This window comes from Symphalangus syndactylus, chromosome 18 (genome assembly GCF_028878055.3).
Source record: "Symphalangus syndactylus isolate Jambi chromosome 18, NHGRI_mSymSyn1-v2.1_pri, whole genome shotgun sequence".
In the NCBI taxonomy this organism is placed as follows: Eukaryota; Metazoa; Chordata; class Mammalia; order Primates; family Hylobatidae; genus Symphalangus; species Symphalangus syndactylus.
The window spans coordinates 65,812,519-65,839,897 of record NC_072440.2 but is presented as its reverse complement, the minus strand read 5'-3'; the positions used below and the strand labels follow the sequence as shown (position 1 = coordinate 65,839,897).

General features: G+C 51.3%; 1 protein-coding gene across 2 annotated transcripts in view; it reads right to left on the bottom strand.

Annotated features, from left to right (window-relative positions):
- Window positions 1–234: 234 nt before the first annotated feature.
- Window positions 235–27,379, bottom strand: part of SNAP29 (synaptosome associated protein 29) — a 33,831-nt gene continuing 6,686 nt past the window's right edge. Inside the window, exons 2-5 of one of the 2 annotated variants that reach the window (XM_055252370.2) lie at window positions 21,957–22,153; window positions 13,764–13,849; window positions 11,340–11,438; window positions 235–5,524 (exon numbers count right to left, since the gene is read on the bottom strand). In XM_055252370.2, coding sequence (XP_055108345.1) covers window positions 5,367–5,524; window positions 11,340–11,438; window positions 13,764–13,849; window positions 21,957–22,153 — 540 coding nt within the window. In that variant the 3' untranslated portion in view covers window positions 235–5,366. The remainder of the gene's footprint in view (window positions 5,525–11,339; window positions 11,439–13,763; window positions 13,850–21,956; window positions 22,154–27,379) is intronic. The other variant, XM_063623614.1, reaches the window with a different exon arrangement.

Here is a 27,379-nt window from a genome sequence, read left to right as displayed (position 1 = left end):
GTAAGCCTAAAACACTGACTCTCCCGCCCTTTACAGAAATGTGCTGAGCCCTGGTCTAGATAGTGCTGCAGAGCGGGTAGGGAGCTAGGAGACAGACTGGAAAACTGATGAGAGGGTTTCAGGATAGAAGGTAGTTCGTAGGGCTAAACGTGGCATCGAAGACCAAATACATGAAGACTCAACGAGGAAGATCCCCTCCACCAACTCACTAAGAAGTAACTACACGAGACAAAATTTGTTTAAAAAACAACTTCACATTTTATTTGATGGAATATGGTCATTTGTTGAGTTGAAGGCATGGAGGAAAAGTGCTGTTCAGAAACAGACTTCGAACTAAAGAGCCCATCCCATCCCCACATAATGAGCACTTATTTTTTCCTTTTTTTTTTTTTTTTTTTTTTTGAGACGGAGTCTCGCTCTGTAGCCCAGGCTGGAGTGCAATGGCGCAATCTCAGCTCACTGCAAGCTCCACCTCCCGGGTTCACGCCATTCTCCTGCCTCAGCCTCCCGAGTAGCTGGGACTACAGGAGCCCGCCACCACGCCCGGCCGATTTTTTTTTTGTATTTTTAGTAGAGACAGGGTTTCACCGTGTTAGCCAGGATGGTCTCGATCTCCTGACCTCATGATCCACCCGCCTCGGCCTCCCAAAGTGCTGGGATTACAGGTGTGAGTCACCGTGCCTGGCCATAATGAGCACTTTTAATGACTAGCTCATCAATTTTTTTTTTAATATGGAATTTCGCTCTGTCACCCAGGCTGGAGTGCAGTGGTGCGGTCTCGGCTCAATGCAACCTCTGCCTCCTGGGTTCAAGTGATTCTCGTGCCTCAGTCTCCTGAGTAGCTGGGACTATAGGCACATGCCACCATGCCTTACTAATTTTTGTATTTTTAATAGAGACAGCGTTTCACTGTGTTGGCCAGGCTGGTCTCGAACTTAGCTCATCATTTTGTTTATTACTTTTTAGAGACAGGGTCTCCCTCTGTTGCCCAGGCTGGAGCGCAGTGGCATGATCATAGCTCACTGCAGCCTCGAATTCCTGAGCTCAAGCAATTCTCCCACCTTAGCCTCCAAAGTAGCTTGGACTAGAGGCCCAGCTATTTTTTAAAATTTTTTGTAGAGATGGGGTCTCACTATGTTGTCCAGACTGGTCTCAAACTCCTGGCCTCAGGAGATTCTCCTGCCTCAGCCTCCCAAAGCACTGGGATTATTGGCATAAGCCACCATGCCCCGGCTCTAGCTCATCATTTTGTACTGACACTGCATTCACCAGAGCCAAAGATGCTGAACAACATTTGTAACTTTAAAATTCTACAGATCACCTGTAATCCCAGCACTTTGGGAGGCTGAGGCGGGCAGATCACAAGGTCAGGAGTTGGAGACCAGCCTGGCCAGCACAATGAAACCCTGTCTGTATTAAAAAATAAAAAAAATTAGCCGGGCATGGTGGCACACACCTGTAACCCCAGCTACTCAAGAGACTGAGGCAGGAGAATTGCTTGAACCTGGGAGGCGGAGGTTGCAGTGAGCCGAGATTGTGCCATTGCGCTCCAGGCTGGGTGACAGAGTGAGACTCTATCTCAAAAAAAAAAAAACAAAAACAAACTGCAGAAAAGGCCCATGTGGGCAAAGTATAAGATTATTACTAAATTGGTATAGTGTACACTTAAAATTACATATTCACAAAAAGAGGTTAAAGAGAAATTTAAATGCACTGACATTTTTATTTCTTGCAATCCGAGTTAAATTCACGTTTCCTTTCCTACAGAATGCAAAAAAGACATCCACAAGGCAACTCCACTTCTAAATTACAAATTACTAGATGTTAGAAAACTTTCTTGAAGGACAGTGCACTATTTTTTATTTTTTGAGATGGAGTCTTGCTCTGTCGCCTCAGCTCACTGCAAGCTCCACCTCCTGAGTTCACGCCATTCTCCTGCCTCAGCCTCCCAAGTAGCTGGGACTATAGGTGCCCACCACCACACCCGACTAATTTTTTATATTTTTAGTAGAGATGGGGTTTCACTGTGTTAGCCAGATGGTCTCGATCTTCTGACGTCGTGATCTGCCCGCCTCAGCCTTCCAAAGTGCTGAGATTACAGGCGTGAGCCACTGTGCCCGGCCAGAGAGTGTACCATTTTTATTTATTTATTTATTTTTGAGGTGGAGTCTCGCTCTGTCACCCAGGCTGGAGTGCAATGGCGCTATCTTGGCTGACCGCAAGCTCCACCTCCGGGGTTCATGCCATTCTCCTGCTTCAGCCTCCCGAGCAGCTGGGACTACAGGTGCCCGCCACCACGCCCAGCTAATTTTTTGTGTGTTTTTAGTAGAGACGGGGTTTCACCCTGTTAGCCAGGATGGTCTCGATCTCCTGACCTCGTGATCCACCCGCCTCGGCCTCCCAAAGTGCTAGGATTACAGGCATGAGCCACCGTGCCCAGCCACTATTTTTTAAGTTAGTAGCACACTTAACATATAACCAACCTTAAGTTAGAAAAGTCATTTTTGAAGGCACGGTTTGTTTCCAGCTCAACTGTGGAAATCAAAATCTGTCTGCAGTACCAAATCCCATCTCACAGTCAGCCCAGCCCTGGCACCTTTTTGCTTGTCTCTATGAAATGTGTCTAGTCTAGAGGGTAGCATTTTTTTGTTGATCCCAATCATCATGTGAAAAGTTTCTGGAGCCATGTTAGGTCTTCCTTCATTCTCTGTGAAAATGCAAGCAACTCATTTATAAAGTAGCATCAGCAACCAGGCCTCCCTGGGCATGGGAGTGGGGAAGAAGTGGCAGAAAGGACCAGCTCACTGTCCTGTAGCTTAAGGACAGTCCCCTCAGCACAGGACGTAGAACAAGAGGGTCTGAACAAGAACAGGACAAAACGAGGCCCTCTAATATGTCAGACGAAGACAAATTTCCAGAAAAGTGAAGGCAACTCTCCTTCCATATACTTGGGATTAAAAAAAAAAAAAAAAAACAGAGAAGGGCAGGTGACTGGCTTCATCAGTCCAGCAAAAGACAGGGAAGGTGCATAAAATGTTACTGTGCTTCAAGTCAGTTGAATCACTAATCTCATTATGCAAGTGGAAGGCTGCTGAGAATGTCTGGCAGTGGCCTTTATGTGTATTTATTTCAAATAATTAGCTTACGTCTGAGGTATAATGACTAATCTCCACGAGTCTATGCTTGACGGTGATAAAAAGTTATGACATACATGGAAGGTGTTAGAGGAAAGAACCGGAAACAATTACAGTAAGTGGAACTGTGCACAAAAGCTGCTCTGCATCCCGGGTTCATGCTTTTAAGCAGCCTTTTTGCTGAAAGCCTCACGAAGTAGTTTTGTTTGGGTTGAGTGTTATGTTTAAAATTTCCCTTCTACCAGTTATTGAGAAAATAATAATGCCAAGCTCATCTAATAAATAAATGTCTAGTTTGATAAGCTTTAATCAGGCCCTCACACCCTGGGATGGTCGTTAATGACATGGATCAGAATCCCTGAGGTGGCTGGAATCTAACCAGTGGGTAGCACAGAAAGCTCGGCTTGCCTATGGAAGCTGTGGGTATTTTTAGGAAGGTCATGCATTGGCCGGGCGCAGTGGCTCACGCTTGTAATCCCAGCACTTTGGGAGGCTGAGGCGGGTGGATCACGAGGTCAGGAGATTGAGACCACGGTGAAACCCCGTCTCTACTAAAAAATACAAAAAAATTAGCCGGGCGTGGTGGCGGGCGCCTGTAGTCCCAGCTACTCGGAGAGGCTGAGGCAGGAGAATGGCGTGAACCCGGGAGGCGGAGCTTGCAGTGAGCCGAGATTGTGCCACTGCACTCCAGCCTGGGCGACAGAGCGAGACTCCGTCTCAAAAAAAAAAAAAAAAAAAAAAAAAAGGAAGGTCATGCATTATGGGATGGGAACAAATTGCTACATAAAAACTAATGCACTGTTGTCGCACTTGTGGAAGTTTCCTTTGCTTTGAGACACCACTGTTTATAGGCTGCAGACTGTAAAGGGAAGTACTGGGAAATGGCAAAGGTCACATGGGCCAGTGCCATGTTTTAAGGTCAAAGGCACTGTTATTTTAAGTGACCTATCTCATTATTAAAATCAGTCACTTTCACCATCTTCAAAATATTTTGTTTTTTAAAAAGACAAGGGCCTTGTGGCTCCAACTATTTTGTTGGATGTACCAACATAAATAAATCAGTTTTAATTGATGCTTCTACATCATTTCTTTTGTAAAATGAAAGGAGAAAATGAGCTGGGCCAGTTAAAATGGTATCTGGGCTTTTTGCCCCCTTAGCTAAATCCTTCTATACAAAGTCAGCATCATTTATAGCGTTCCAGTCCTAAAACCAGGTGGCAGAGAAATAAGTGATGATTCAAGTTACCTTGCAAGAAGTGCAGAAGAGTGGGTGGGAATGCTAGACAGGTCAGGAGACCCCAGGCACCAAATAAACATTTTGCCCTACTGAGGCCTACCTAATGGTGATTCCCAGAGGGGTGGAGGAAGACCATTGTGTAGCCACATCTGTGCAATACTCCATTCCCACAAACTCTATTGGGCGCCCCTGTCGGTCAGCCCGGCAGCCTCGAGCCAGTGGAAGACCTGTTGCCAATCACAGATGGAGAGTTCCAGATGAGAGCACGTGGGGAAGAGGGGCTCACCCAATTCCCCACACATTTCCAGGAGTTGCAGTGAGCAGTGCTGGTGTGAAGCCCTCCTACTAATATACGTGCCAAGGATCGGGGGCTGGAGGGAAGCGGGGACATCTGCCAACGAAAGAGCAACACGGCACACTCTATTTCCCATTCTAACACTGATGCTTTCCGGGAGGATGAAAGAATCACAGATAATGTGCTCAGTGTGTGTGTGTGAATGTGTGTGTGTGTATGTGTGTGAATGATGACTCCTAAACAAAGGTGTGGGAAGGACCCTCCTCCACCAAACGACTGGCTCACAGGCCCCCTTAACACTCTGACTCATGGTAAGGCTTAGGAATGACAAATAGAGGCTCATGGCTGCCAGACTGAAATTCTGCCCCCATCTTTCCATATGCTCATTAAAATGAGAAATGCAACTCTTCTTATTCCAGCATGGCAATCAAATGCCCAAGATATGCAGGGCCAGGCTACTGTGCTCAGACAAAAACTCTAATAAGCATTTTGTTGGAAGAACTTGGTGAGGTGTTAACCCTAGGAAAATGTGTGACAAACACTTCCTTATGACAGCAAAAATGTCTTAAGACCTACTCTATTATAACATTTGCAAACACACATTAATTTACATACTAAAATAGTAAATGAAATTTCTTGGAAGTTCAAAAAAAGATCTTTCAAATCTTTTCATCACAATAGAGTGGAAATCCGTCTGTCTTCAGAGTTGTCGAACTTTTCTTTCTGTGCTTTTTATGTTGACATCTAACTTGTCTACTTTGGTTGTCAGCCGGTCAAGAATGTCATCTTGCTCCTCAATTTCTGTCTGCATCCCCAGGGCTATGTCCTTCAGACGGCCCAGTCCCATGGACAGCTCATCTGTGGGAGGAGGAAATGACACGCAGGCATGAGCAAACAGTCACGGCACCTGCAAATACTTCCTGATGGTGTCGGTAAGGGGGACAGACAGGGATCTGTGTTGCCTGGTGGGGCTGCACCCACTGCAGAAATGAGTCTTGACTTAATTGATTCTGTCAGGGTGAAGAGTAAAGCCTCTTTCCCAGGTTTGTGACTGTGTGTGTGTGTGTGTGTGTGTGTGTGTGTGTGTGTTTGTACACGCTGGGGGTAGGGAGATATGCCCAGGTGTGTGTGTGTGTGTGTGTGTGTGTGTGTGTGTGTTTGTACACGCTGGGGGTAGGGAGATATGCCCAGGGCTGCTTTCTGCCTTTTTACTAGGAACAGCAGCCAGGAAAGAGCCAGAGGGGAGAGAGAAGAGGTGGTGCTTTGTAAGCCTTCTTACTTGCAAGATTAAATATAAAACACTAAGAGAAAAAGGATCAGGATACACAAATGCTTAGCACTGGTACCACATATCTAAGCAAAATCTTTTTTTTTTTTTTTTTTTGAGACAAAGTCTTGCTCTATCGCTCAGGCTGGAGTGTAGTGCTGTGATCTCGGCTCACTGCAACCTCCGCCTCCTGGGTTCAAACAATTCTTCTGCCTTAGCTTCCCGAGTAGCTGGGACTACAGGTGCAAGCCACCACGCCTGACTAATTTTTTTTGTATTTTTAGTAGAGACAGGGGTTCACCATATTGGCCAGGCTGGTCTCGAACTCCTTACCTTGTGATCCGCCCGCCTCGGCCTCCCAAAGTGCTGGGATTACAGGCGTGAGCCACCGCGCCAGGCCAAAATCAGTTTTTTTAAAAAGGTAGTCTTGGCCGGGCACAATGGCTCACGCCTGTAATCCCAGCACTTTGAGAAGCCGAGGCGGGTGGATCGCATGAGGTCGGGAGTTTGAGGCCAGCTTGGCCAACATGGTGAAACCCCGTCTCTACTAAAAAATATAAAAATTAGCCGGATGTGGTAGTGCATGCCTGTATTCCCTGCTACTCAGGAGGCTGAGGCAGGAGAATCACCTGAACCTGAGAGGAGGAGGTTGCAGTAAGCTGAGATCAATACACTGCACTCCAACCTGGGCGACAGAGCAAGACTCCGTCTCAAAAAATAAAATAAAAAGATAGGTTGAGTGTGGTGGCTCATGCCTGTAATCCCAGCACTTTGGGAGGCCGAGGTGGGTGGATCACTTGAGGTTAGGAGATCGAGACCATCCTGGCTAACATGGTGAAACCCCTTCTCTACTAAAAATACAAAAATTAGCTGGGCATGGTGTCGCACACCTGTAATCCCAGCTACTCGGGAGGCTGAGGCATGAGAATCGCTTGAACCCAGGAGGCAGAGGCTGCAGTGAGCTGAGATCGTGCCACTGCACTCCAGCCTGGGCGACAGAGTAAAACTCTCAAAGAAATTTATAAAATAAAAATAAAAAGATTGTTTTCAGGTCAGGCACAGTGGCTCATGCTTGTAATCCCAGCACTCTGGGAGGCTGAGGTGGGAGGGTCACTTGAGCCCGGGAGTTGGAAACCAGCCTGGGCAACAAAGCGAGACTCCATCTCTAAAAAAAGAAAAGAAAAGAAAGAGAAAAACAGTATAATTAAAATTTAAAAAAAAGGTAAGTCTTCAGCTCTTTGCTTCTTAAGCTTACTAAAATTCATGGCCTCATGCTCCATGGAGAGCAGATCCTGTGGTTGCCTCAGGCCTCAGGAGGAAGCTCACTGGCAGCCAGGGCAGCAAAGGATAAGCAAACAGAGAGGGTGAGATAAAATGTGTGATAATGTAAAACCACCAGGCCAGGGAGCTGGAGTCCAGAGAGCTTGCCTGAGATCCTGAAATAGCAGGGAGATAGTGTTAAGACGGGAAGAGCGTGAACAAAGGCAACACCCCCTGCCCCACCAGAGTGGCCTGGCCTGTGTCAGCAGGGCCAGAGGGCTGAGCTCTGAATTAGCCACTCACCCTTCTGCCCAGGCCCACCTCCTACTCTAGACTGCGTCCTGCAGGGACCTGCCCAGCTGCCAGTCCACAGTGCCAACTGTGCACTCTCAGCACCTCCTAGTGGCGGGCAGTACTCAGCACTTCTTCCTACCTCTTTGAATTCAGTATCCTTCCTCAGAGTCCCTTCTCCCACTTCCTGCCAGCAGGCACCAACCATACCACTAGCCCTAACCACTCCCTTTCTCCTAGTGAAGGACAAAGGGCTTTCACGCCTCTCTGGGTTTCTCTGGAGTGGTTAGATCTGGGCAGACACACCTTCTGCCTCAGAGAAGTCTTTGGCTCTGGAGGACAGAGTCCAGGGCATAGAAGGAGGTGGCAGCTGTCTGGGACTTCCCAGACAGCAAGCAGGAGCAAACCTGTGCACAGACACTCCATGTGCATCTTCATGGGTTTCAGTTTTGCCTTCCACTAGATACCTTTACATCAGGGGAGGATTTTATTATTTGTCTCCTTCACTTTGCCAGTTCCTAATGAGAGGTGACAGCGTGCTGGCAGTCCTCACAGCCCTCGCTCACTCTCAGCACCTCCTCTGCCTGGGCTCCCACTTTGGTGGCACTTGAGGAGCCCTTCAGCCCACCACTGCACTGTGGGAGCCCCTTTCTGGGCTGGCCAAGGCCAGAGCCGGCTCCCTCAGCTTGCAGGGAGGTGTGGAGGGAGAGGCGCGAGTGGCAACCAGGGCTGCGCGCGGCGCTTTCGGGCCAGCTGGAGTTCCTGGTGGGCGTGGGCTTGGCGGGCCCCGCACTGGGAGCAGCCGGCCGGCCCTAACGGCCCTGGGCAATGAGGGGCTTAGCACCCAGGCCAGCGGCTGCGGAGGGTGTACTGGGTCCCCCAGCAGTGCCAGCCCACCGGCGCTGTGCTCGATTTCTCACCGGGCTTTAGCTGCCTTCCCACAGGGCAGGGCTCGGGACCTGCAGCCTGCCATGCCTGAGCCTCCCACCCCCTCCGTGGGCTCCTGTGTGGCCCAGGCCTCCCCGATGAGCGCCACCCTCTGCTCCACGGCGCCCAGTCCCATCGACCACCCAAGGGCTGAGGAGTGCGAGCGCACGGTAAGGGACTGGCAGGCAGCTCCACCTGCAGCCCTGGTGCGGGATTCACTGGGTGAAGCCAGCTGGGCTCCTGAGTCTGGTGGAGACATGCAGAACCTTTATGTCTAGCTCAGGGATTGTAAATACACCAATCGGCAGTCTGTATCTAGCTCAAGGTTTGTAAACACACCAGTCAGCACCCTGTGTCTAGCTCAGGGTTTGTGAATGCACCAATCGACACTCTGTATCTAGCTACTCTGGTGGGGCCTTGGAGAACCTTTGTGTCGACACTCTGTATCTAGCTAATCTAGTGGGGACCAGGAGAACCTTTGTGTCTAGCTCAGGGATTGTAAACGCACCAATCAGCACCCTGTCAAAACAGACCACTCGGCTCTATCAATCAGCAGGATGTAGGTGGAGCCAGATAAGAGAATAAAAGCAGGCTGCCCGAGCCAGCAGTGGCAACCCGCTCGGGTCCCCTCCCACACTGTGGAAGCTTTGTTCTTTCGCTCTTTGCAATAAATCTTGCTACTGCTCACTGTTTGGGTCCACACTGCTTTTATGAGCTGTAACACTCACCACAAAGGTCTGCAGCTTCACTCCTGAAGCCAGTGAGACCACGAGCCCACCAGAAGGAAGAAACTCTGAACACATCCGAACATCAGAAGGAACGAACAACTCCAGACGCGCCACCTTAAGAGCTGTAACACTCACCGCAAGGGTCCGCGGCTTCATTCTTAAGGTCAGTGAGGCCAAGAACCCACCAATTCTGGTCACACTAACAGGGGCTGGGAGACTGACAGGGTGACCCAGGTCACCACGGGGGAGATTTCTGTTCAGGGAGTAGTGGTAGGAGGAGGCACCAAGTCTGAGAGACTACTTAGAATAAACTCACGGCCGGGCGCGGTGGCTCACGCTTGTAATCCCAGCACTTTGGGAGGCCGAGGCGGGCGGATCACGAGGTCAGGAGATCGAGACCACAGGTGAAACCCTGTCTCTACTAAAAAATACAAAAAATTAGCCGGGCATAGTGGCAGGCGCCTGTAGTCCCAGCTACTCGGAGAGGCTGAGGCAGGAAAATGGTGTGAACCCGGGAGACAGAGCTTGCAGTGAGCCGAGACTGCGCCACTGCACTCCAGCCTGGGTGACAGACTGAGACTCCGTCTCAAAAAAAAAAAAAAAAAAAAAAAAAAAGAATAAACTCACAGAACTGCCCACAGGCCAACACCTACTTGAACTTCAAGTAACTGACTTTTCCATTCAAAAAATAATCACTGGCTAGGGCGCAGTGGCTCACGCCTGTAATCCCAGCACTTTGGGAGGCTGAGGCAGGCGGGTCACCTGAGGTTGGGAGTTCGAGACCAGCCTGACCAACAAGGAGAAACCTCATCTCTACTAAAAATACAAAATTAGCCGAGCATGGTGGTGCATGCCTGTAATTCCAGCTACTCGGGAGGCTGAGGCAGGAGAATCGCTTGAACCCAGGAGGCGGAGGTTGCGGTGAGCTGAGATCGCACCATTGCCCTGCAGCCTGGGCAACAAAAGCAAAACTTCGTCTCAAAACAAAACAAAACAAAAAATAATCACTAAGTGCTTGCCTGCTGGGCCCCAGATACAAAGTAGTGACAAAATGGAAACACTCCCATCCTGTCCTGGAATCTACAGTCTGATTGGGAAGACAGCAGGCAAACCAGCAGATACACAATCACAAACGGCCAGGGCAGCCCCCTGGAAACATAAGGGTCCTGAGAGACAGGGAGAGGAGGCCACACTAATGCAAGACTGACAGAAAGAGAAGGAGCCAGCCTGCAGAGAGTCAGGGGAGCCCATTCAGGCAGATAGGGGCCATAAGGCAGAAAGAACTCACATCAGAAATCCCACACGAGCCTGCAGGTGATGAAGGCAGAAGGGACTAGGGTAGGCAAAGAGAGCCTGGACTGCATTGTGAGTGTGTGGGGTTCCATGAGAGAGTTCTGGAAGAATATACCCCTCACTTCTTCTTTTTTTTTTTTTTTTAGATGGAGTTTCGCTCTTGTTGCCCAGGTTGGAGTGCAATGGTGCAATCTTGGCTCACTGCAACCTCCGCCTCCCGGGTTCAGGTGATTCTCCTGCCTCAGCCTCCTGAGTAGCTGAGATTACAGGCTCCTGCCACCACGCCCGGCTAATTTTTGTATTTTTAGTAGAGACAGGGTTTCACCATGTTGGTCAGGCTGGTCTTGAACTCCTGACCTCAGGTGATCCACCCGCCTTGGCCTCCCAAAGTGCTGGGATTACAGGCGTGAGCCACTGTGCCCGGCCCCCTGTGCACCCTTCTGTTTTGAAACATTACGCTGGAGGCTGTGTGGCCAAAGTGCCAATTGCAACACGAGCGCTAACTCTTACCATCCCAGGCACTTTCTGGCTCAGGTAACCTTCCCACTGTTCTCAGAGGTAGCCTGTTTCACAAGGAGGAAAACAGGGCTCTGAGTGGCCAGGTGGGAAGGATGGAGTGAGCGGTCACGTCCAGGCTACACTTTATGGCCTCTCAGGGACTCCTGGGTCCCTGGTGCTGTTCATGAAAGTGAGAGGTGGGGAGGGCTTGGCTGGGCTGGAAGTAGGAAGTGGTGAGAAGTGGAGAGATTCCAGAGACAGTGAGGTGGTAAGATGGACCCGGCTTGGTGTGGGATGTGATGTGTGGTGAGGGAACTGAAGCTGGAGGATGCTCATGCAGGGGCTATGCTTGGCGTGAGCTGCCCGAAGGACAGTGGCTTACAGAAGCTGGTGTGGCACTCAGTCTTACCTAGGTTGCTGTCTATCTTCTGGTGATAGGCTCGAAGGTGTGGGTTCTTTGGGTAAGCATCGGTACTCATGGCAGAACCAGCCCCTCTGGGGACAGGGTCTAAGTTTAGAAGGAAACACCAGGAGAGCGGTTAATTGACATTCCTTCAAATGCTGCTTCACACACCCAAAACAATTTCATCTGGAAAATGGGTGGAAGGAATGAAGGGGCTGGTTCTGAGGCTATCCAGAGGGATGAGGGAGGAGCACAGCACAGGCTCATGGACCAGAAGGAGAGACGCTTCCACGGCGTAGGAGAGGGTTCTCACTTTCCCTCAGTACTTGGGAGATCAAACACCCTCAAACTAAGGGTCACATACTCCTGGTGCACAAGCTCAGGAAAGACAGAGTCACACAACTGACAATACACCAGTGGAACTGCAATAATGCAAAACTACACAGTCTGTGGACAAAGTATAAAAATACAAATTGTTACGTTACATAAATGGAATTATGAGTAATTTTGTTTCTTTCTAAAATTTATTTCTACACTATCTTTTCACTTGAAACAAATAAGCAAAAAAAAAAAAAAAAAGAAATGTTAAATAATGCACATTTGCCGCAAGAAATCTTCCTTGAACTTTAGTTTCTTCTTTTTTAAAATTATCTTTCTCGGCTTGAATGAACTTCAGTTTCTAAATGCACACAGAAAACCCCTGTCATCCCAGTTTATCTCTTTTAGGGAAACATCACTTTCTAGACTTAGCATATTTCCTCCAGTACCAACCAACTGAAACCATTCTGCAAACTGTCGATTTTTTCTTCAGTCTTTTAAGTTAATATATACTGCACAAAAGAAAACTCTTTAATTCCTTAAAATTGTGTCTTGGGTGCAGTGTCCTGTGCCACTTCTCCATGGTGTGATGAGGCCGGTTTTCCCAGCCCTTGCCTTTCAATTTACACTCACTTCCTCCACTTGCCTTTCCAGACTGAACTGTGCTGATGATGTTAGTCTCTCTTGCTCCTCGCTCTTCCTCCATCTGGTCTCTCCTCAGCTGCATCAACCACAACCATGGTAGGTTCCAGATCTTCCATGGTGTATTGTTTTCTTGAAGGCAGCAGAGTAAGCCTTTGGTTTCTAGCACCAATTTCAATGTACCTGGCTATTGGGAAGCCTATGGAGGAGGCCCCAGGAGCCTTAAATTCCTTCCCAAATAAGGGATGTTTCTGGGCCTATCACTTGATAGAAGTGGAATGATTCGATCAACACTGTCTTGCACACCTTGTCCATGTGGCTGCTGCTCCTCTTACTCGGGCTGGAGGCTGTATTAGTCCCTCACTGATGCTGTGACAAATGACCACAAACTTGTCTTACGGTTCTGGAGGTCGGAAGTCCAACATGGGTCTCACTGGGCTGAGTTGGGGTGTCCTCAGGGTTGCACTCCTTCTGGAGCTCTTGGGAAGAATCTAATTCCTCACCTTTTGCAGTTTCTACAGTCACCTGTGTACCTTGGCAGGTGGGCCCCTTTCTCTATCTTCAAGGCCAGCAGCATCTTCAGATCTCTGACTCTGCTGCTCTCTCTCCTGCTTCTCTTTCCACTTAAAAGGGACCTTTGTGATGACACTGGACCCAACTGGACAACCCAGGATAATCTCCCCATCTTGCTGATTAGCAATTGTAACTCCATCTGCAACTGTAATTCCGCCTTTGCCATATAACCTAACACACTCACGGGGTCTGGGGATTAGGACGTGGACAGCTTTGGGGGGCCATTATTCTATTTACCAAGGGGTTTTTCTGCAGTTGGCTTTTTACTGCTGGAACAACTGAGAATGACACATGCAGGAACCGATGATGGGCACGCTCATTTTCTTTTTTGAGACAGAGTTTCACTCGTTGCCCAGGTTATAGTGCAGTGGCGTGATCTCAGCTCACTGCAACCTCTGCCTCCCAGGTACAAGTGATTCTCCTGTCTCAGCCTCCCAAGTAGCTTGGATTAGAGGCATGTGCGACCACATTTGGCTAATTTTTTTGTATTTAGTAGAGACAGGGTTTCACCATGTTATTAGGCTGGTCACAAACTCCTGACCTCAGGTGATTCACCCAGCTTGGCCTCCCAAAGTGCTGGGATTACAGGCGTGTATTACTGCACCAGGCCGGCCGGGCAGGCTCATTTTCAACGGAATGCAGGCCCTCACTTCCTTATTCTCCTCTCCATGGAGGGAGAGAGGGAGAGAAGGAGGAGCCCCACCATAATGCACACCCCCAGCTCTGCAAGAGCGTGCTGGGTCCCTAAGGCCCTTCGGCTAGCATGGATGATGCCAGCAGCTGGGGCTCCTGCCCACCTCCCCAGAGAGGTTGCCACTGCCCCCCAAGGACCAACGCCAAACCTAGAGGTCTCCCCCCAGAATTCAAATGTGGCTGTGCACACAGGTATCCACTTACCTGTATCATCCAGCTTTCTAAGGTTTGGGTGGCTGGCCTGGTACTTTGCTTCCTGTTCTTTACTTGTACTTATGGCTTCTTTCAATCTTTGGATAAAAGTTCACAAAAAAGAAAACATTTAAAAAGGAAAAACCCCTATGACAATGTTATCAGTCTTTCCACATAGTGCCTGTGTGCTAAAAATCAAATGCCTCCTCTGTGCCAAACTCCTTCTGACCAAAGTAGGGATTTCAACAGCTTCTCCCAGGAGCACAGTTGGCCAAGCAATAAGCTTATGAAGACCCCTGCCTCAGAAGTGTGGCAGCTAAGCCAGGTATGGTGACTCATGCCTGTAATCCCAGCATTTTAGGAAACTGAGGTGGGAGAATTGCCTGAGCCCACGAGTGTGAGATCTGGGCAACATAATGAGACCTTGTCTTTACTGGAAAAAAAAAAAAAAAAAAAAAAAAAAAGCGGTGTAGCATTGAGTTAGGTGGCCCTCCCTCAGGGAAACCTGGATTCCTAGGACCAGGCAGATAAAAAGCACATGGAACAACCAAACGGGTACTTTAGACCACAGTTAGCAAACAATGACCTGCTGACCACATCTGGCTCACCTCTCACCTCCTGTTTTTGTATTGTTTCTCCGTTCTTTTTTTTTTTTTTTTTTTTTTGAGATGGAGTCTTGCTCTGTTGCCCAGGCTGGAGTGCAGTGGTGCGATCTTGGCTCACTGCAAGCTCCGCCTCCTGGGTTCATGCCATTCTCCTGCCTCAGCCTCCCGAGTAGCTGGGACCACAGGCGCCCGCCACCACGCCTGGCTAATTTTTTGTATTTTTAGCAGAGACGGGGTTTCACCATGTTAGCCAGGATGGTCTCGATCTCCTGACCTCGTGCTCCGCTGGCCTTGGCCTCCCAAAGTGCTGGGATTACAGGCATGACTCACCATGCCCGGCCTTTTATTTTTTTATTTTTATTTTTTTTTTGAGACAGAGTCTCACTGTTACCCAGGCTGAGGTACAGTGGTGCAATCTCCACTCACTACAACCTCTGCCTCCCAGGCTTAAGGGATTCTCCTGCCTCGGCCTCTCAAGTAGCTGGGGCTACAGGCAGGCACCACCATGCCTGGCTGATTTTTGTTATCTTTAGGAGACACTGGGTTTCACCATGTTGGCCGGGCTGGTCTCACACTCCTGACCTCAAACGATCCACCCACCTCGGCCTCCCAAAGTGCTGAGATTACAGGCCTGAACCACCATGCCCAGCTTTATTTTTGTGTTTTTCTGTAGAGACGGGGTTTCGTCATGTTGCTCAGGCTGGGATCAAGTGATCCTCCTGCCTCAGTCTCCCAAATTGCTGGGATTACAGGCATGAGCCACCATGCCTGAACCTCTCCATAACTGTTGATGACTTCACCTGCCTGTTCTTTCTGCCATCACCACCAGCTTTGTTACCTACACTGGTTTCTCCCCAGCCCCACTCTGAGTTTGAAGTAGTTATCTAATTTCCTCCCTACCACACCTTACATCTTGATCTGGGTGGTGGCCACACTAGTGTACACAGGTTCACAGTCACTGGCTCTCCACTTAAGATGCACGCATTTTACTGTACCTTAGTGATGCATCAAAAAAAATTGCTCTGCAGTTAGGTGTCGTGGCTCATGCCTGTAATCCTAGCACTTTGGGAGGCTGAGGTGGGAGGACTGCTTGAGGCCAAGAGTTCAAGACCAACCTGGCCAACACAGCAAGACCTCATCTCTTAAAAAATAAATAAATAAAATGAAAAAGAAAAGCTCCACATTACAGAATTAAAACAAAGAGAGAGGCCAAGTGTGGTGGCTCACGCTCATAATCCTAGCACTTTGGAAAGCTGAGGCGGGTGGATCATCTGAGATCAAGAGTTCAAGACTAGCCTGGCCAACATGGAGAAACCCCATCTCTCCTAAAAATACAAAAATTAGCCAGGCATGGTGGCACATGGCTGTAATCCCAGCTACTCAGGAGGCTGAGGCAAGAGAATTGCTTGAACCCGGGAGATGGAGGTTTCAGGGAGCTGAGATGGTGCCACTGCACTCCAGCCTGGGCAACAGAGTGAGACTCTGTCTCCAAAAAAAAAAAAAAAAAAAAAAAAAAGCCTGGTGCAGTGGCTCAGCACTCTAGGAGGCCGAGGCAGGTGGATCACCTGAGGTCAGGAGTTTGAGACCAGACTGGCCAACATGGTGAAACCCCATCTCTACTAAAAATACAAAAATTAGGCTGGGCGTGGTGGCTCACGCCTGTAATCCCAGCACTTTGGGAGGCGGAGGTGGGCGGATCATGAAGTCAGGAGATCGAGACCATCTTGGCTAACACAGCGAAACCCTGTCTCTACTAAAAATACAAAAAATTAGCCAGGCGTGGTGGCGGGCGCCTGTAGTCCCAGCTACTCGGGAGGCTGAGGCAGGAGAATGGCATGAACCCGGGAGGTGGAGCTTGCAGTGTGCCGAGATTGCGCCATTGCACTCCAGCCTGGGTGACAGAGTGAGACTCCGTCTCAAAAAAAAGAATTAGCCAGGCATGGTGTGGGCTCCTGTAATCCCAGCTACTTGGGAGGCTGAGGCAGGAGAATTGCTTTAACCAGGGAGGCAGAGATTGCAGTGAGCCGAGATCGCGCCTTTGCACTCCAGTCTGGGCAACAAGGGTGAAACTCCATCTCAAAAAAACAAATAAATAAAATAAAAAAAATAAATAAATAGAGAGAGCGAGAGATAGAGAGAGAGATGGTTATGGAACCTGAGTTATCACATAATATCAAGCATTTTTTTCTGGGTTAAATGGAAGAAAAAGGCTATCAAACCAAAAGAAGAATATGGTTAAAACTATGAAAATCTCCCTCCCTCCCTCCCTCCCTCCCTCCCTCCCTCCCTCCCTCCCTCCCTCCCTCCCTCCCTCCCTCCCTCCCTCCCTCCCTCCCTCCCTCCCTCCCTCCCTCCCTCCCTCCCTCCCTCCCTCCCTCCCTCCCTCCCTCCCTCCCTCCCTCCCTCCCTCCCTCCCTCCCTGGGTTAAATGGAAGAAAAAGGCTATCAAACCAAAAGAAGAATATGGTTAAAACTATGAAAATCTCCCTCCCTCCCTCCCTCCCTCCCTCCCTCCCTCCCTCCCTCCCTCCCTCCCTCCCTCCCTCCCTCCCTCCCTCCCTCCCTCCCTCCCTCCCTCCCTCCCTCCCTCCCTCCCTCCCTCCCTCCCTCCCTCCCTCCCTCCCTCCCTCTCTCTCTTTCTTTCTTTCTTCTTTTCCCTCCCTGGCCCAGGCTGCAATCTGCAATCTACTCGGCTTGCTGCTGCCCACGCCGCGGACTGCCTGGGACTCCCGGCACGCGCCACCGCCTGCCTTTTCGCTGCAGGCACGCGTTCGCCATCTTGGCCACGCTGGTCGCCAGGTCCTGACACCGAGTGCTCTGCCCGCCTCAGCCTCCAGAGGTACTGGGACTGCAGACGGAGTCTCGCTCACCCAGTGCTCGGTGTTGCCCGGGCTGGAGCGCGGTGGCGTGGTCTGGCCTCGCGGCAGCCCCTGCCCCCCAGCCGCCTACCTTGGCCTACCAGGGTGCTGGGATTGCAGCCCCTGCCCGGCCGCCGCCCCATCTGGGAGGTGGGAAGCGCCTCTGCCCGGCCGCCCCATCTGGGAGGTGAGGAGCGCCTCTGCCCGGCCACCCACCGTCTGGGAAGTGAGGAGCGCCTCTGCCCGGCCACCCACCGTCTGGGAAGTGAGGAGCGCCTCTGCCCGGCCGCCCACCGTCTGGGAAGTGAGGAGCACCTCTGCCCGGCCGCCCCGTCCGGGAAGAAGTGAGGAGCACCTCTGCCCGGCCGCCCCGTCCGGGAAGAAGTGAGGAGCGCCTCTGCTTGGGCACCCCGTCCGGGAAGAAGTGAGGAGCGCCTCTGCCCGGCCTCCCATCGTCTGGGAGGTGAGGAGCGCCTCTGCCCGGCCACCCCGTCCGGGAAGAAGTGAGGAGCGCTTCTGCCCGGCCGCCCCGTCCGGGAAGAAATGAGGAGCGCCTCTGCCCGGGTGCCCCGTCCGGGAAGAAGTGAGGAGCGCCTCTGCCCGGCCGCCCCATCCGGGAAGAAGTGAGGAGCGCCTCTTCCCGGCCGCCCCATCTGGGAGATGAGGAGCGCCTCTGCCCGGCCACCCATCGTCTGGGAAGTGAGGAGCGCCTCTGCCCGGCTGCCCTGTCTGGGAAGTGAGGAGTGCCACTGCCCGGCCACCCATCGTCTGGGAAGTGAGCAGCGCCTCTGCCCGGCCACCATCGTCTGGGAGGTGAGGAGCGCCTCTGCCCGGCCGCCCCGTCCGGGAAGAAGTGAGGAGCGCCTCTGCCCGGCCGCCCCGTCCGGGAAGAAGTGAGGAGCGCCTCTGCCCGGCCGCCCCGTCCGGGAAGAAGTGAGGAGCGCCTCTGCCCGGCCGCCCCGGCCGGGAAGAAGTGAGGAGCGCCTCTGCCCGGCCGCCCCGTCTGGGAAGAAGTGAGGAGCGCCTCTGCCCGGCCACCCATCGTCTGGGAAGTGAGGAGTGCCTCTGCCCGGCCACCCACGGTCTGGGAAGTGAGGAGCGCCTCTGCCCGGCCACCCACCGTCTGGGAAGTGAGGAGCGCCTCTGCCCGGCCACCCACCGTCTGGGAACTGAGGAGCGCCTCTGCCCGGCCACCCCGTCTGGGAAGTGAGGAGCGCCTCTGCCCGGCCGTCCCGTTTGGGAAGTGAGGAGCGCCTCTGCCCGGCCGCCCCGTCCGGGAAGAAGTGAGGAGCGCCTCTGGCCACCCATCGTCTGGGAAGTGAGGAGCGCCTCTGCCCGGCCGCCCCATCTGGGAAGTGAGGAGCGCCTCTGCCCGGCCACCCACCGTCTGGGAAGTGAGGAGCGCCTCTGCCCGGCTACCCACCGTCTGGGAAGTGAGGAGCGCCTCTGCCCGGCCACCCACCGTCTGGGAACTGAGGAGCGCCTCTGCCCGGCCACCCCGTCTGGGAAGTGAGGAGCGCCTCTGCCCGGCCGTCCCGTCTGGGAAGTGAGGAGCGCCTCTGCCCGGCCACCCATCGTCTGGGAGGTGAGGAGCGCCTCTGCCCGGCCGCCCCGTCCGGGAGGAAGTGAGGAGCGCCTCTGCCCGGCCGCCCCGTCTGGGAAGAAGTGAGGAGCGCCTCTGCCCGGCCGCCCCGTCCGGGAAGAAGTGAGGAGCGCCTCTGCCCGGCCTCCCATCGTCTGGGAGGTGAGGAGCGCCTCTGCCCGGCCACCCCGCCCGGGAGGAAGTGAGGAGCGCCTCTGCCCGGCCGCCCCGTCCGGGAAGAAGTGAGGAGCGCCTCTGCCCGGCCGCCCCGTCCGGGAAGAAGTGAGGAGCGCCTCTGCCCGGCCGCCCCGTCCGGGAAGAAGTGAGGAGTGCCTCTGCCCGGCCGCCCCGTCTGGGAAGTGAGGAGCGCCTCTGCCCGGCCGCCCCGTCCGGGAAGAAATGAGGAGCGCCTCTGCCCGGGCGCCCCGTCTGGGAAGAAGTGAGGAGCGCCTCTGCCCAGCCTCCCATCGTCTGGGAGGTGAGGAGCGCCTCTGCCCGGCCACCCCGTCCGGGAGGAAGTGAGGAGCGCCTCTGCCCGGCCGCCTCGTCTGGGAGGTGAGGAGCGCCTCTGCCCGGCCACCCATCGTCTGGGAGGTGAGGAGCGCCTCTGCCCGGCCACCCATCGTCTGGGAGGTGAGGAGCGCCTCTGCCCGGCCGCCCCATCTGGGAAGTGAGGAGTGCCTCTGCCCGGCCACCCATCGTCTGGGAGGTGAGGAGCGCCTCTGCCCGGCCACCCATCGTCTGGGAGGTGAGGAGCGCCTCTGCCCGGCCGCCCCATCTGGGAAGTGAGGAGTGCCTCTGCCCGGCCACCCATCGTCTGGGAGGTGAGGAGCGCCTCTGCCCGGCCACCCATCGTCTGGGAGGTGAGGAGCGCCTCTGCCCGGCCACCCATCGTCTGGGAAGTGAGGAGCGCCTCTGCCCGGCCACCCATCGTCTGGGAAGTGAGGAGCGCCTCTGCCCGGCCACCTATCGTCTGGGAAGAAGTGAGGAGCGTCTCTGCCTGGCCGCCCCGTCTGGGAAGTGAGGAGCTCCTCTGCCCGGCCGCCCCGTGTCTGGGTAGAAGTGAGGAGCTCCTCTGCCTGGCCGCTCCGTCTGGGAGGTCTACCACGGAGGCCAGAAGCAATGTGGGGGCTGGACGTGGTGGCTCACGCCTGTGGTCCCGGCACTCTGGGGGGTGAGGCGGGTTGATCACTTCGGGCTAGGAGTTCGAGACCAGTCTGGCCAACTTGGCGAAACATGAAGAATACAACAGACAAACCAACCAACCAACTCAGTGACAACAAAACAGGTCTACCCTGGAGTCATACTCTAATTTTTTCTATTTTCCTCCCTTTCTGATCCTTTATCCCACTTTCTTTTTCTTCCTCTTCCTTCTCCCTCTTCTTTGTCAAATAGAGGATTGAGTTATTATCACTGATCCATATAAAGTCCCTCTCTCATTTATTTTAACTCCCACCCCCATTTCTATTCCCCGACTTCCCATGTGCAACCTTCCTAATATGTTTGATACGCATCTTTTTGTTTGTATGTATTTTTAGAAAATGTTTATTGTTTTTGTATGCAAAAAAATTAATAAAAAAAGTAAAAAAAAAAAAAAAATAAATAAATAAAACTATGAAAATACTGAATAAGGGGAAAAATGAAATTTTCTGTTTTTGTGTTGTGGTAGATATAGATTGTCTGTAATATGGCCGTGTTGTTTTTGTAATAAAAACAGACACAGTGATCTGAAATACAAACAATTGTAATCTACTTTAGCAGAAACTCCATTCCTTTATCCTTGAACATGTAACACTGAAGTCTACCAAAATCTCATGAATTTTTTTTTTTTTTTTGAGACGGAGTCTTGCTCTGTCGCCCAGGCTGGAGTGCAGTGGCACGATCTCAGCTCACTGCAAGCTCCGCCTCCTGGGTTCATGCTATTCTCCTGCCTCAGCCTCCCGAGTAGCTGGGACTACGGGCACCCACCACCACGCCTGGCTAATTTTTTGTATTTTTAGTAGAGATGGGGTTTCACTGTGTTAGCCAGGATGGTCTCGATTTCCTTACTTGGTGATCTGCCCGCCTTGGCCTCCCAAAGTGCTGGGATTATAGGCGTGAGCCACCGTGCCTGGCCCCCAGTCTCATGTATGATTTTATATTTCAAGCCAAAACCTGAGGAAAGCAACTTCTAAATTTATTTTTTTGATTTTAATTATTTAACTTTGAATTTTTTTTAGAGACAGGGAGACTGTCACTGATGCTATAGCACAGTGGCAGCATCATAGCTTAACTCTAGTCTCTAACACCTGGGCTAAAGCAATCCTTCCACCTGTCTCCCCCGTAGCTAGGAGTATAGGCACGTGCCATCATGTCTGGCTAATTTTTTTTTTTTTTTTTTTAGTTTTTATAGAGACGGGTCTTTGCTATGTTGTCTAGGCTGGTCTCAAACAATCCTCCTACCTTAGCCTCTGAAAGCATGAGATTTTACAGATAACTCATTGAGCCCAGGCTTGTAATTTTCAAATGAAAATCAATGGGCGAATTGGATTAGATGTGACAAATTTAGACATAAAGACTTTTTTTTTTTTTCTTGAGACAGGGCCTCCCTCTGTAGCCCAGGTTGGAGTGCACCATTACAGCTCACTGCAGCCTTGACCTCCAGGCCTCAAGAGATCCTCTTACCTTAGCCTCCTAAGGAGCTGGGACTACAGGTGTGCACCACAATGCTTGGGTAATTTTTGTAAAGACTGGGGTCCCCCTATGTTGCCCAGGCTGGTCTCGAACTCCTGGGCTTAAGTGATCTACCCACCTTGGCATCCCAAAGTGTCGGGATTACGGTGTGAGCCACTGCAGCAGCCCTAAAGATTTTTTAAAGCAAAAATTATGTGAAGTGAGTTACATTTGTACAGATTACGCTGAGGTGAACACCCTCTCTTTCAGAGTAGTGGGGTCACAATTATTGGAGAAGCAATTGACAGACTAGATGTCAATCAAGTGAACATGGGAACAGGGAAGAACGGTTCCTGGTTTCACAATGTTTGAGGACAAATATCCCCTCATGAGTAACTTAAAGGGTTGTTGGATCCCTTCATGGCACTGACGTGGACTGAAAGTCTTGGTCATTTGCACTAATCCCCACTTCTACTCCTTTATACCCAGATGGTAGAAACGCACTCACCTGCTGTTGGGCTGGGAGGCGAGGGTGCCATTCTGTTCAGGTGGGGTCTCTACTGGTTTGGATTTGAAGTAATTGACGAGCCCCCCAAACACACTCTTAATGCTATTGATGTGTTTCTGGCTGGTCTTCAAATCTTGGCCCATCTTGTCCACCATCTTCTCTGTGCGCTCCAGGACTCCTCGCTGACGGGCGAGCTCCTGGGGAAACCGAGAGGCGGTGGCATTATAGCTTTCTGTGACTCTCCCCAAGGGCAGTCAAGGACCACATGGAGCAGCCACTTCATAAACTCTCAGTGGGCACATCTGGAGACGGGTACTGTCATCTGTGAGGCGGACACTACCCTTTCCAACAACACGTTCCTTTGCCTCTCCCTCCCTGCCCTACCTCTGCTTGCTTTCCTCATTTGTTCATGAGACCCTTTTCCTGAGAGGCTAGCTCATGGTATCATGTTAAGATGGATGGCAGAGGCCTGGCACAGTGGCTCATGCCCATAATCTCAGCATTTTGGGAGGCTGAGGCGGGCAGATCATGAGGTCAGGAGTTCAAGACCAGCCTGGCCAACATGGTGAAACCCCCTCTCTACTAAAAATACAAAAAGTAGCCAGGTGTGGTGGCAGGCGCCTGTAATCCCAGCTACTCAGGAGGCTGAGGCAGGAGAATCGCTTCAACCCGGGAGTCGGAGGTTGCAGTGAGCCAAGATCGTGCCAAGGCACTCCAGCCTGGGCGACAGAGCAAGACTCCGTCTCGGTTGGGGGTGGGGGGAGATGGATGGCAATGTGTCTGTGAGGTTCAGAGTCCAGGGCCTGAACTGGAAGCAAATTCTCTCTAGCCCTCCAACTCTGGGAACCCTCACAGGCTTGGGCCTGGCACTGCCCCCTGGACTTTGGTTCTTATATTCTTCCTTTAGGAAGTTCCCACTTAAGGAGTTCCCACTGGGCCACCTGAGCCTCCTGGCCATGGTCAAATCCTCAAATTCTATTTCAGGGACCAGTGTCCCCTCTGGGCCCTATTAGTGTCTGACTCTAGCCCATCCACAATTCCAGCTTTAAAACCTGTTAACAGGGGTGACCCTGTCCCAGGGCCTTTGCACACACCACTTGTCTCCGCCTGTAATGTTTTCCATCCAGATATTTATATGGCTCAGCCTCTCATCCCTCATCCAGTTAGGGTCTCCTTTCAAAGGCCACTCTCTCAGAGAGGCCTTCCCAGACATCTTCCCTAAAGGAGAATTCCTCCTTCCAACCACTACCCCTCTTCTCCACCTCCTTTTCTGTTTTGAGATGGAGTCTCGCTCTGTCGCCCAGGCTGGAGTGCAGTGGCGCGGTATTAGCTCACTGCAACCTCTGCCTCCTGTGTTCAAGCGATTATCCTGCCTCAGTCTCCTGAGTAGCTGGGATTCCAGGCACCTGCCACCATGCCTGGCTAGTTTTTTGTATTTTTGGTAGAGACGGGGTTTCACCATGTTGGCCTGGCTAGTCTCGAACCACCCGCCTCGGCCTCCCAAAGTGCTGGGATTACAGGCATGAGCCACTGCTCACAGCATATGAGCTCCACGAGGCAGGGACTTGCTCTGTTCACTGCTGAGTCTCTGCAAATCTGCCCAATGGAGACGTGAGTGATGCTCTGTGGCCACAGTGGCAGCCTGATGGTCCCTCTAGAGCTGATGGTTCTGGTTGTGGATATACATTCACATCAACACTACCACTTTCCTTTATTTATGACAAACTTGCTTCAGTCCCTAGTTCAGAACTGATCTACAGCTGCGGCCCATCTGTGAGCTGCCTTTCCAGCCAGAAGGCTCTCGAGCTTCATTTTTCCTGCTCTGTCAGGCAGCCTCTGCCCTCAGGTGCCTTCCTCTGAATCTGCTATCCACCCATCACCCTGTGGCTTAGCAATTACACTAACTATGCAAATGTTTTTTAGATATATTCTCTCTTGATGCCCAAAAACAAAGTCAAAAAAATTTTAAACATCCTGGAAATCTGAAGAGCAAAATGCAACTATAAATAAATGGTTGTGGCTTCCTTAAAGTCCTTAAGGAATCAATGTGTAACCTGAGTCCTTGTTTAATGGGTGAAATTTAAAAACATAATGTATAGGCAAAAAGCTAAAACACTGGTTGGTTGAATTTACTATTAAACTTTGTTTAACCCTTGCTGGAAATAAACTTAGAACTGCTGAATTTTACAGCTTTCAACGTTTATGTTTTTCACTAGTTCACAATACATGTCTGAACAAACCATCAGCCTTTTTTAAGTAAAAAGAAAAACATTCTCTGGATAGTGTCACTCAATATGTCAAGCAAATCTTGCAAGGGCTAGTTTTCAAAAGAAAAAAGAGCTGCTAATGTATCTGGTGTTTCTGCTTCTTCCATCACCTCAAGTTATCATCTTCATGTCCACACTGCAGTCTTTTCTGGAATAAGGCAGAGCCATACGTTACAATTAAGAGATTTTCTCCAGCATCTACATGTTTCTCTGACAGTCCAGTTCCAGCTAGCTTTGCAGGCTGCAGAAGAAGCTTTCCAGCAGCTGGAAACACACTCAGAGCAGCCAGGTTGGGGACTGAGGAATGAAGAGGTGGACAAGACTCTGCTGTTACATTAGGAAGGGGGGTCCTCAGCTTCCCTGATGGTGAGCTCCTCCCATCAGGGCCAACCCATGACCACTCACCCTCCCACCCTGACCTCTTCATCTCAATTTGGAGAGCTACCTTCCCCAGTATGGACTTATTTTCTCCTATTCACAAGTGACACATTCTCTCAAACTCCCAGAGTCTGTGCTACTGTTAAGGAAACCAGATGGCTGATTTAGATGTTTAGATAGAAGCACAGAGAAGTCTGTGAGGGTGGCTTATCTTGCATGTGAGGCTGAAAGGCCAGGTGAGTGATTGCTGCTCTGGCCTCTGGAAGTTTCTGTTTGCTGGAAGCTAGTGTTCACCAGAGGTCATGAGGCCAGCAAGGGAGGAGTTGTTTCTTCTGCTAAAATCCACCCCCAGAAGGCAGAGGAAATGACCCTACTTAATGTGCTTGTGACCTAGTTCCAACTAACAAGGAAGAAGGGTTTGACAGAGCAAACACCAAAATACCAGGAAAGAGAACACTGACCGTCTGTAAGGACAGGCCGGGCAGACACCTGTGCCCCAGCCATCATCAAGATAGGCCTCAACCGCTCCAGGTACCGAGGCAGGTCCACACCCCCCTCCACAGAGCCACGGCCCATCTTCTCCAACTTCCCCTGGGAGAATGAGGTCCCTGAAGGGACTTGAGTGGCTGCGAGGGGAGTGAGCTCTGCAGGTGCCCTCAGCGTAAAGGACACACATGCAAAGTGCTTCCTTGTTTCAGTGATTACTAAGCATTACAGGTGATGCCCTTCTTACTCCCTTGAACCCCAAACAAGAGTTCTCTCTTTGTCCACGAAACAATCCCAAGTCTCTGTCCTGATGGTGTTTACAGTCTGACAGAGAGCAAGATGAGTGAGGTTCAATCTGTTTTTCATTTGTTGACAACATTGCAATGCTGGGAATCCAAGGAAGGCAGATTAGTCCTTGCTTCACTGAGCTTACAGTCTTGTGTGGGAGGCAGAAACTAAAGCTACACACAGAGTCACCTCTCCCTGCAGACTCTCTGTTTAGCTTAAGGTGGGGGTCAGAGAGGCTCCCTGTTGAGGCTGGAGGAGAGACTGTGAGAAGTTAGGCAGTCAGAAAGTTGGGGGTCCTGTCCATTTGGACTTAGTTTTCCTAAAAACAAATCACAACAAAGAGTTGGGGTGGGGCAAGGGCACCAGGCAAAGGGTGCAGCTCGTGCAAGGGCAGAGGAACCGTGTGAGGAGTGAGCGGGGCTACCCACAGGACTCGGCAGGGAACACCCACAGGATGCCGCTAAGGCCTTCAAAGGGCAGCAGTGACCAACAGATCCCAACTGCAACTCGCAGCCAACACATAACATCAGGTGGGCTTCCGTGACCGAGTCCTCCCCAGGTCCCTGACGGAAGGGCATCAATACTGTGTTTCTCTTACTGAGCTCGTAAACTCAGGTTCTGATAAGAGAGGTTCATCATAAGTAGATGGAGGCCAATCTGGAGTCAGTGAGCTGAATCTAGAAATCTGAAATTTATCTTTGTTCTGTCTCTCTCTTCCCAAGGGAGTGTGCACAGGCACAAGCCTTGGCAGGGATACGTGAGCACCCATGGCAGATGCTCAAACCCGGGGCTCTGACTGTGGCAGCTGGAGTATGGGGGTGGATTCAGAGACAAATCGGGTCTTAGGGTGCAGGAAAAACCACCAGGGGCAAAGGCGGTAGTGCTGGTGCCCCTCACTGTCTGTGTGCAGGCCAACCTGGGGCTAAGTAAAAGGCTAGCTCAGCAGCTCTGGGTTGTCCATACACTCCACATTCCAAAGAGAGGTGTGGCCCTAGCCTGGTTCCTTGTTTTTGGAATATCCTGCCTGATAAGAGTGTCCTTGCTTAAGTGAGCCTAAGCTTAGGCCAGGTCAGATAGACTATGCTAACAATGTGATATATGATGGTGGCCATGGGCTACACGTTATCAGCTTGACCTCTGGTGGGGTTGGAGACTATACTCAGTCATGCCTATGTGACAGACCCCCCAAAAAACTCTGGACACCCAGGCTTAAGTGAGGGTCCTTGGATGACAATATTGTGTGTTGTCACACACTGCTTGGAAAAGTGTTGTCCACATGACTCCATGGGGAGAGGACAACTGGAAGCTTGTGCCTGGTTTCCCCTGGATGCTGCCCTATGCACTTTTTTCATTTGATGGTTTTAATTGGCATCCTTTCATTGCAAGAAACCATCACCTTAAGTGTAACAGTTTTGTGCATCCTTCCAGTGAATCACTGAAGTTGAGGGTGGTCTTGGGAACCCCCAAACACCTCCCTACAACACTTCCCACTCTGAGAACACCTCAGAGGCAGAAAGCTGTATAGCAGATGGCCGCTCGGCTTGTCAGAGCATGTTTCCTGGTCAGCAAAGCAAGGTTCCTTGGGACAGTGTGGCAGCTGTGAGTGGATATGCCCAGGAAGGAGAAGCCAGATGCTCGAACAATCAGCCCATCCTCAGAAGGCATCCTGTTACAGCCAACAAGCCAGCAAGTTGGCTTGGGATCAATGGTCTAATTCTTTTTTTTTTTTTTGAGACAGGGTCTCACTTTGTCACCCAGGCTGGAATACAGTGGCATGATCTCAGCTCACTGCAGCCTTGACCTCCCTGGTTCAAGAGATCCTCCTACCTCAGCCTTCTGAGTAGCTGGAACTACAGGTGTACACCACCATGCCCAGCTAATTTTTGTATTTTTTGTAGAGCCAGGGTTTTACCACATTCCCCAGGCTGATCTTGAACTCCTGGGTTCAAGGGATCCACCTGCCTCAGCCTCCCCAAGTGCTAGGATTGCAGGTGTGAGCCACCA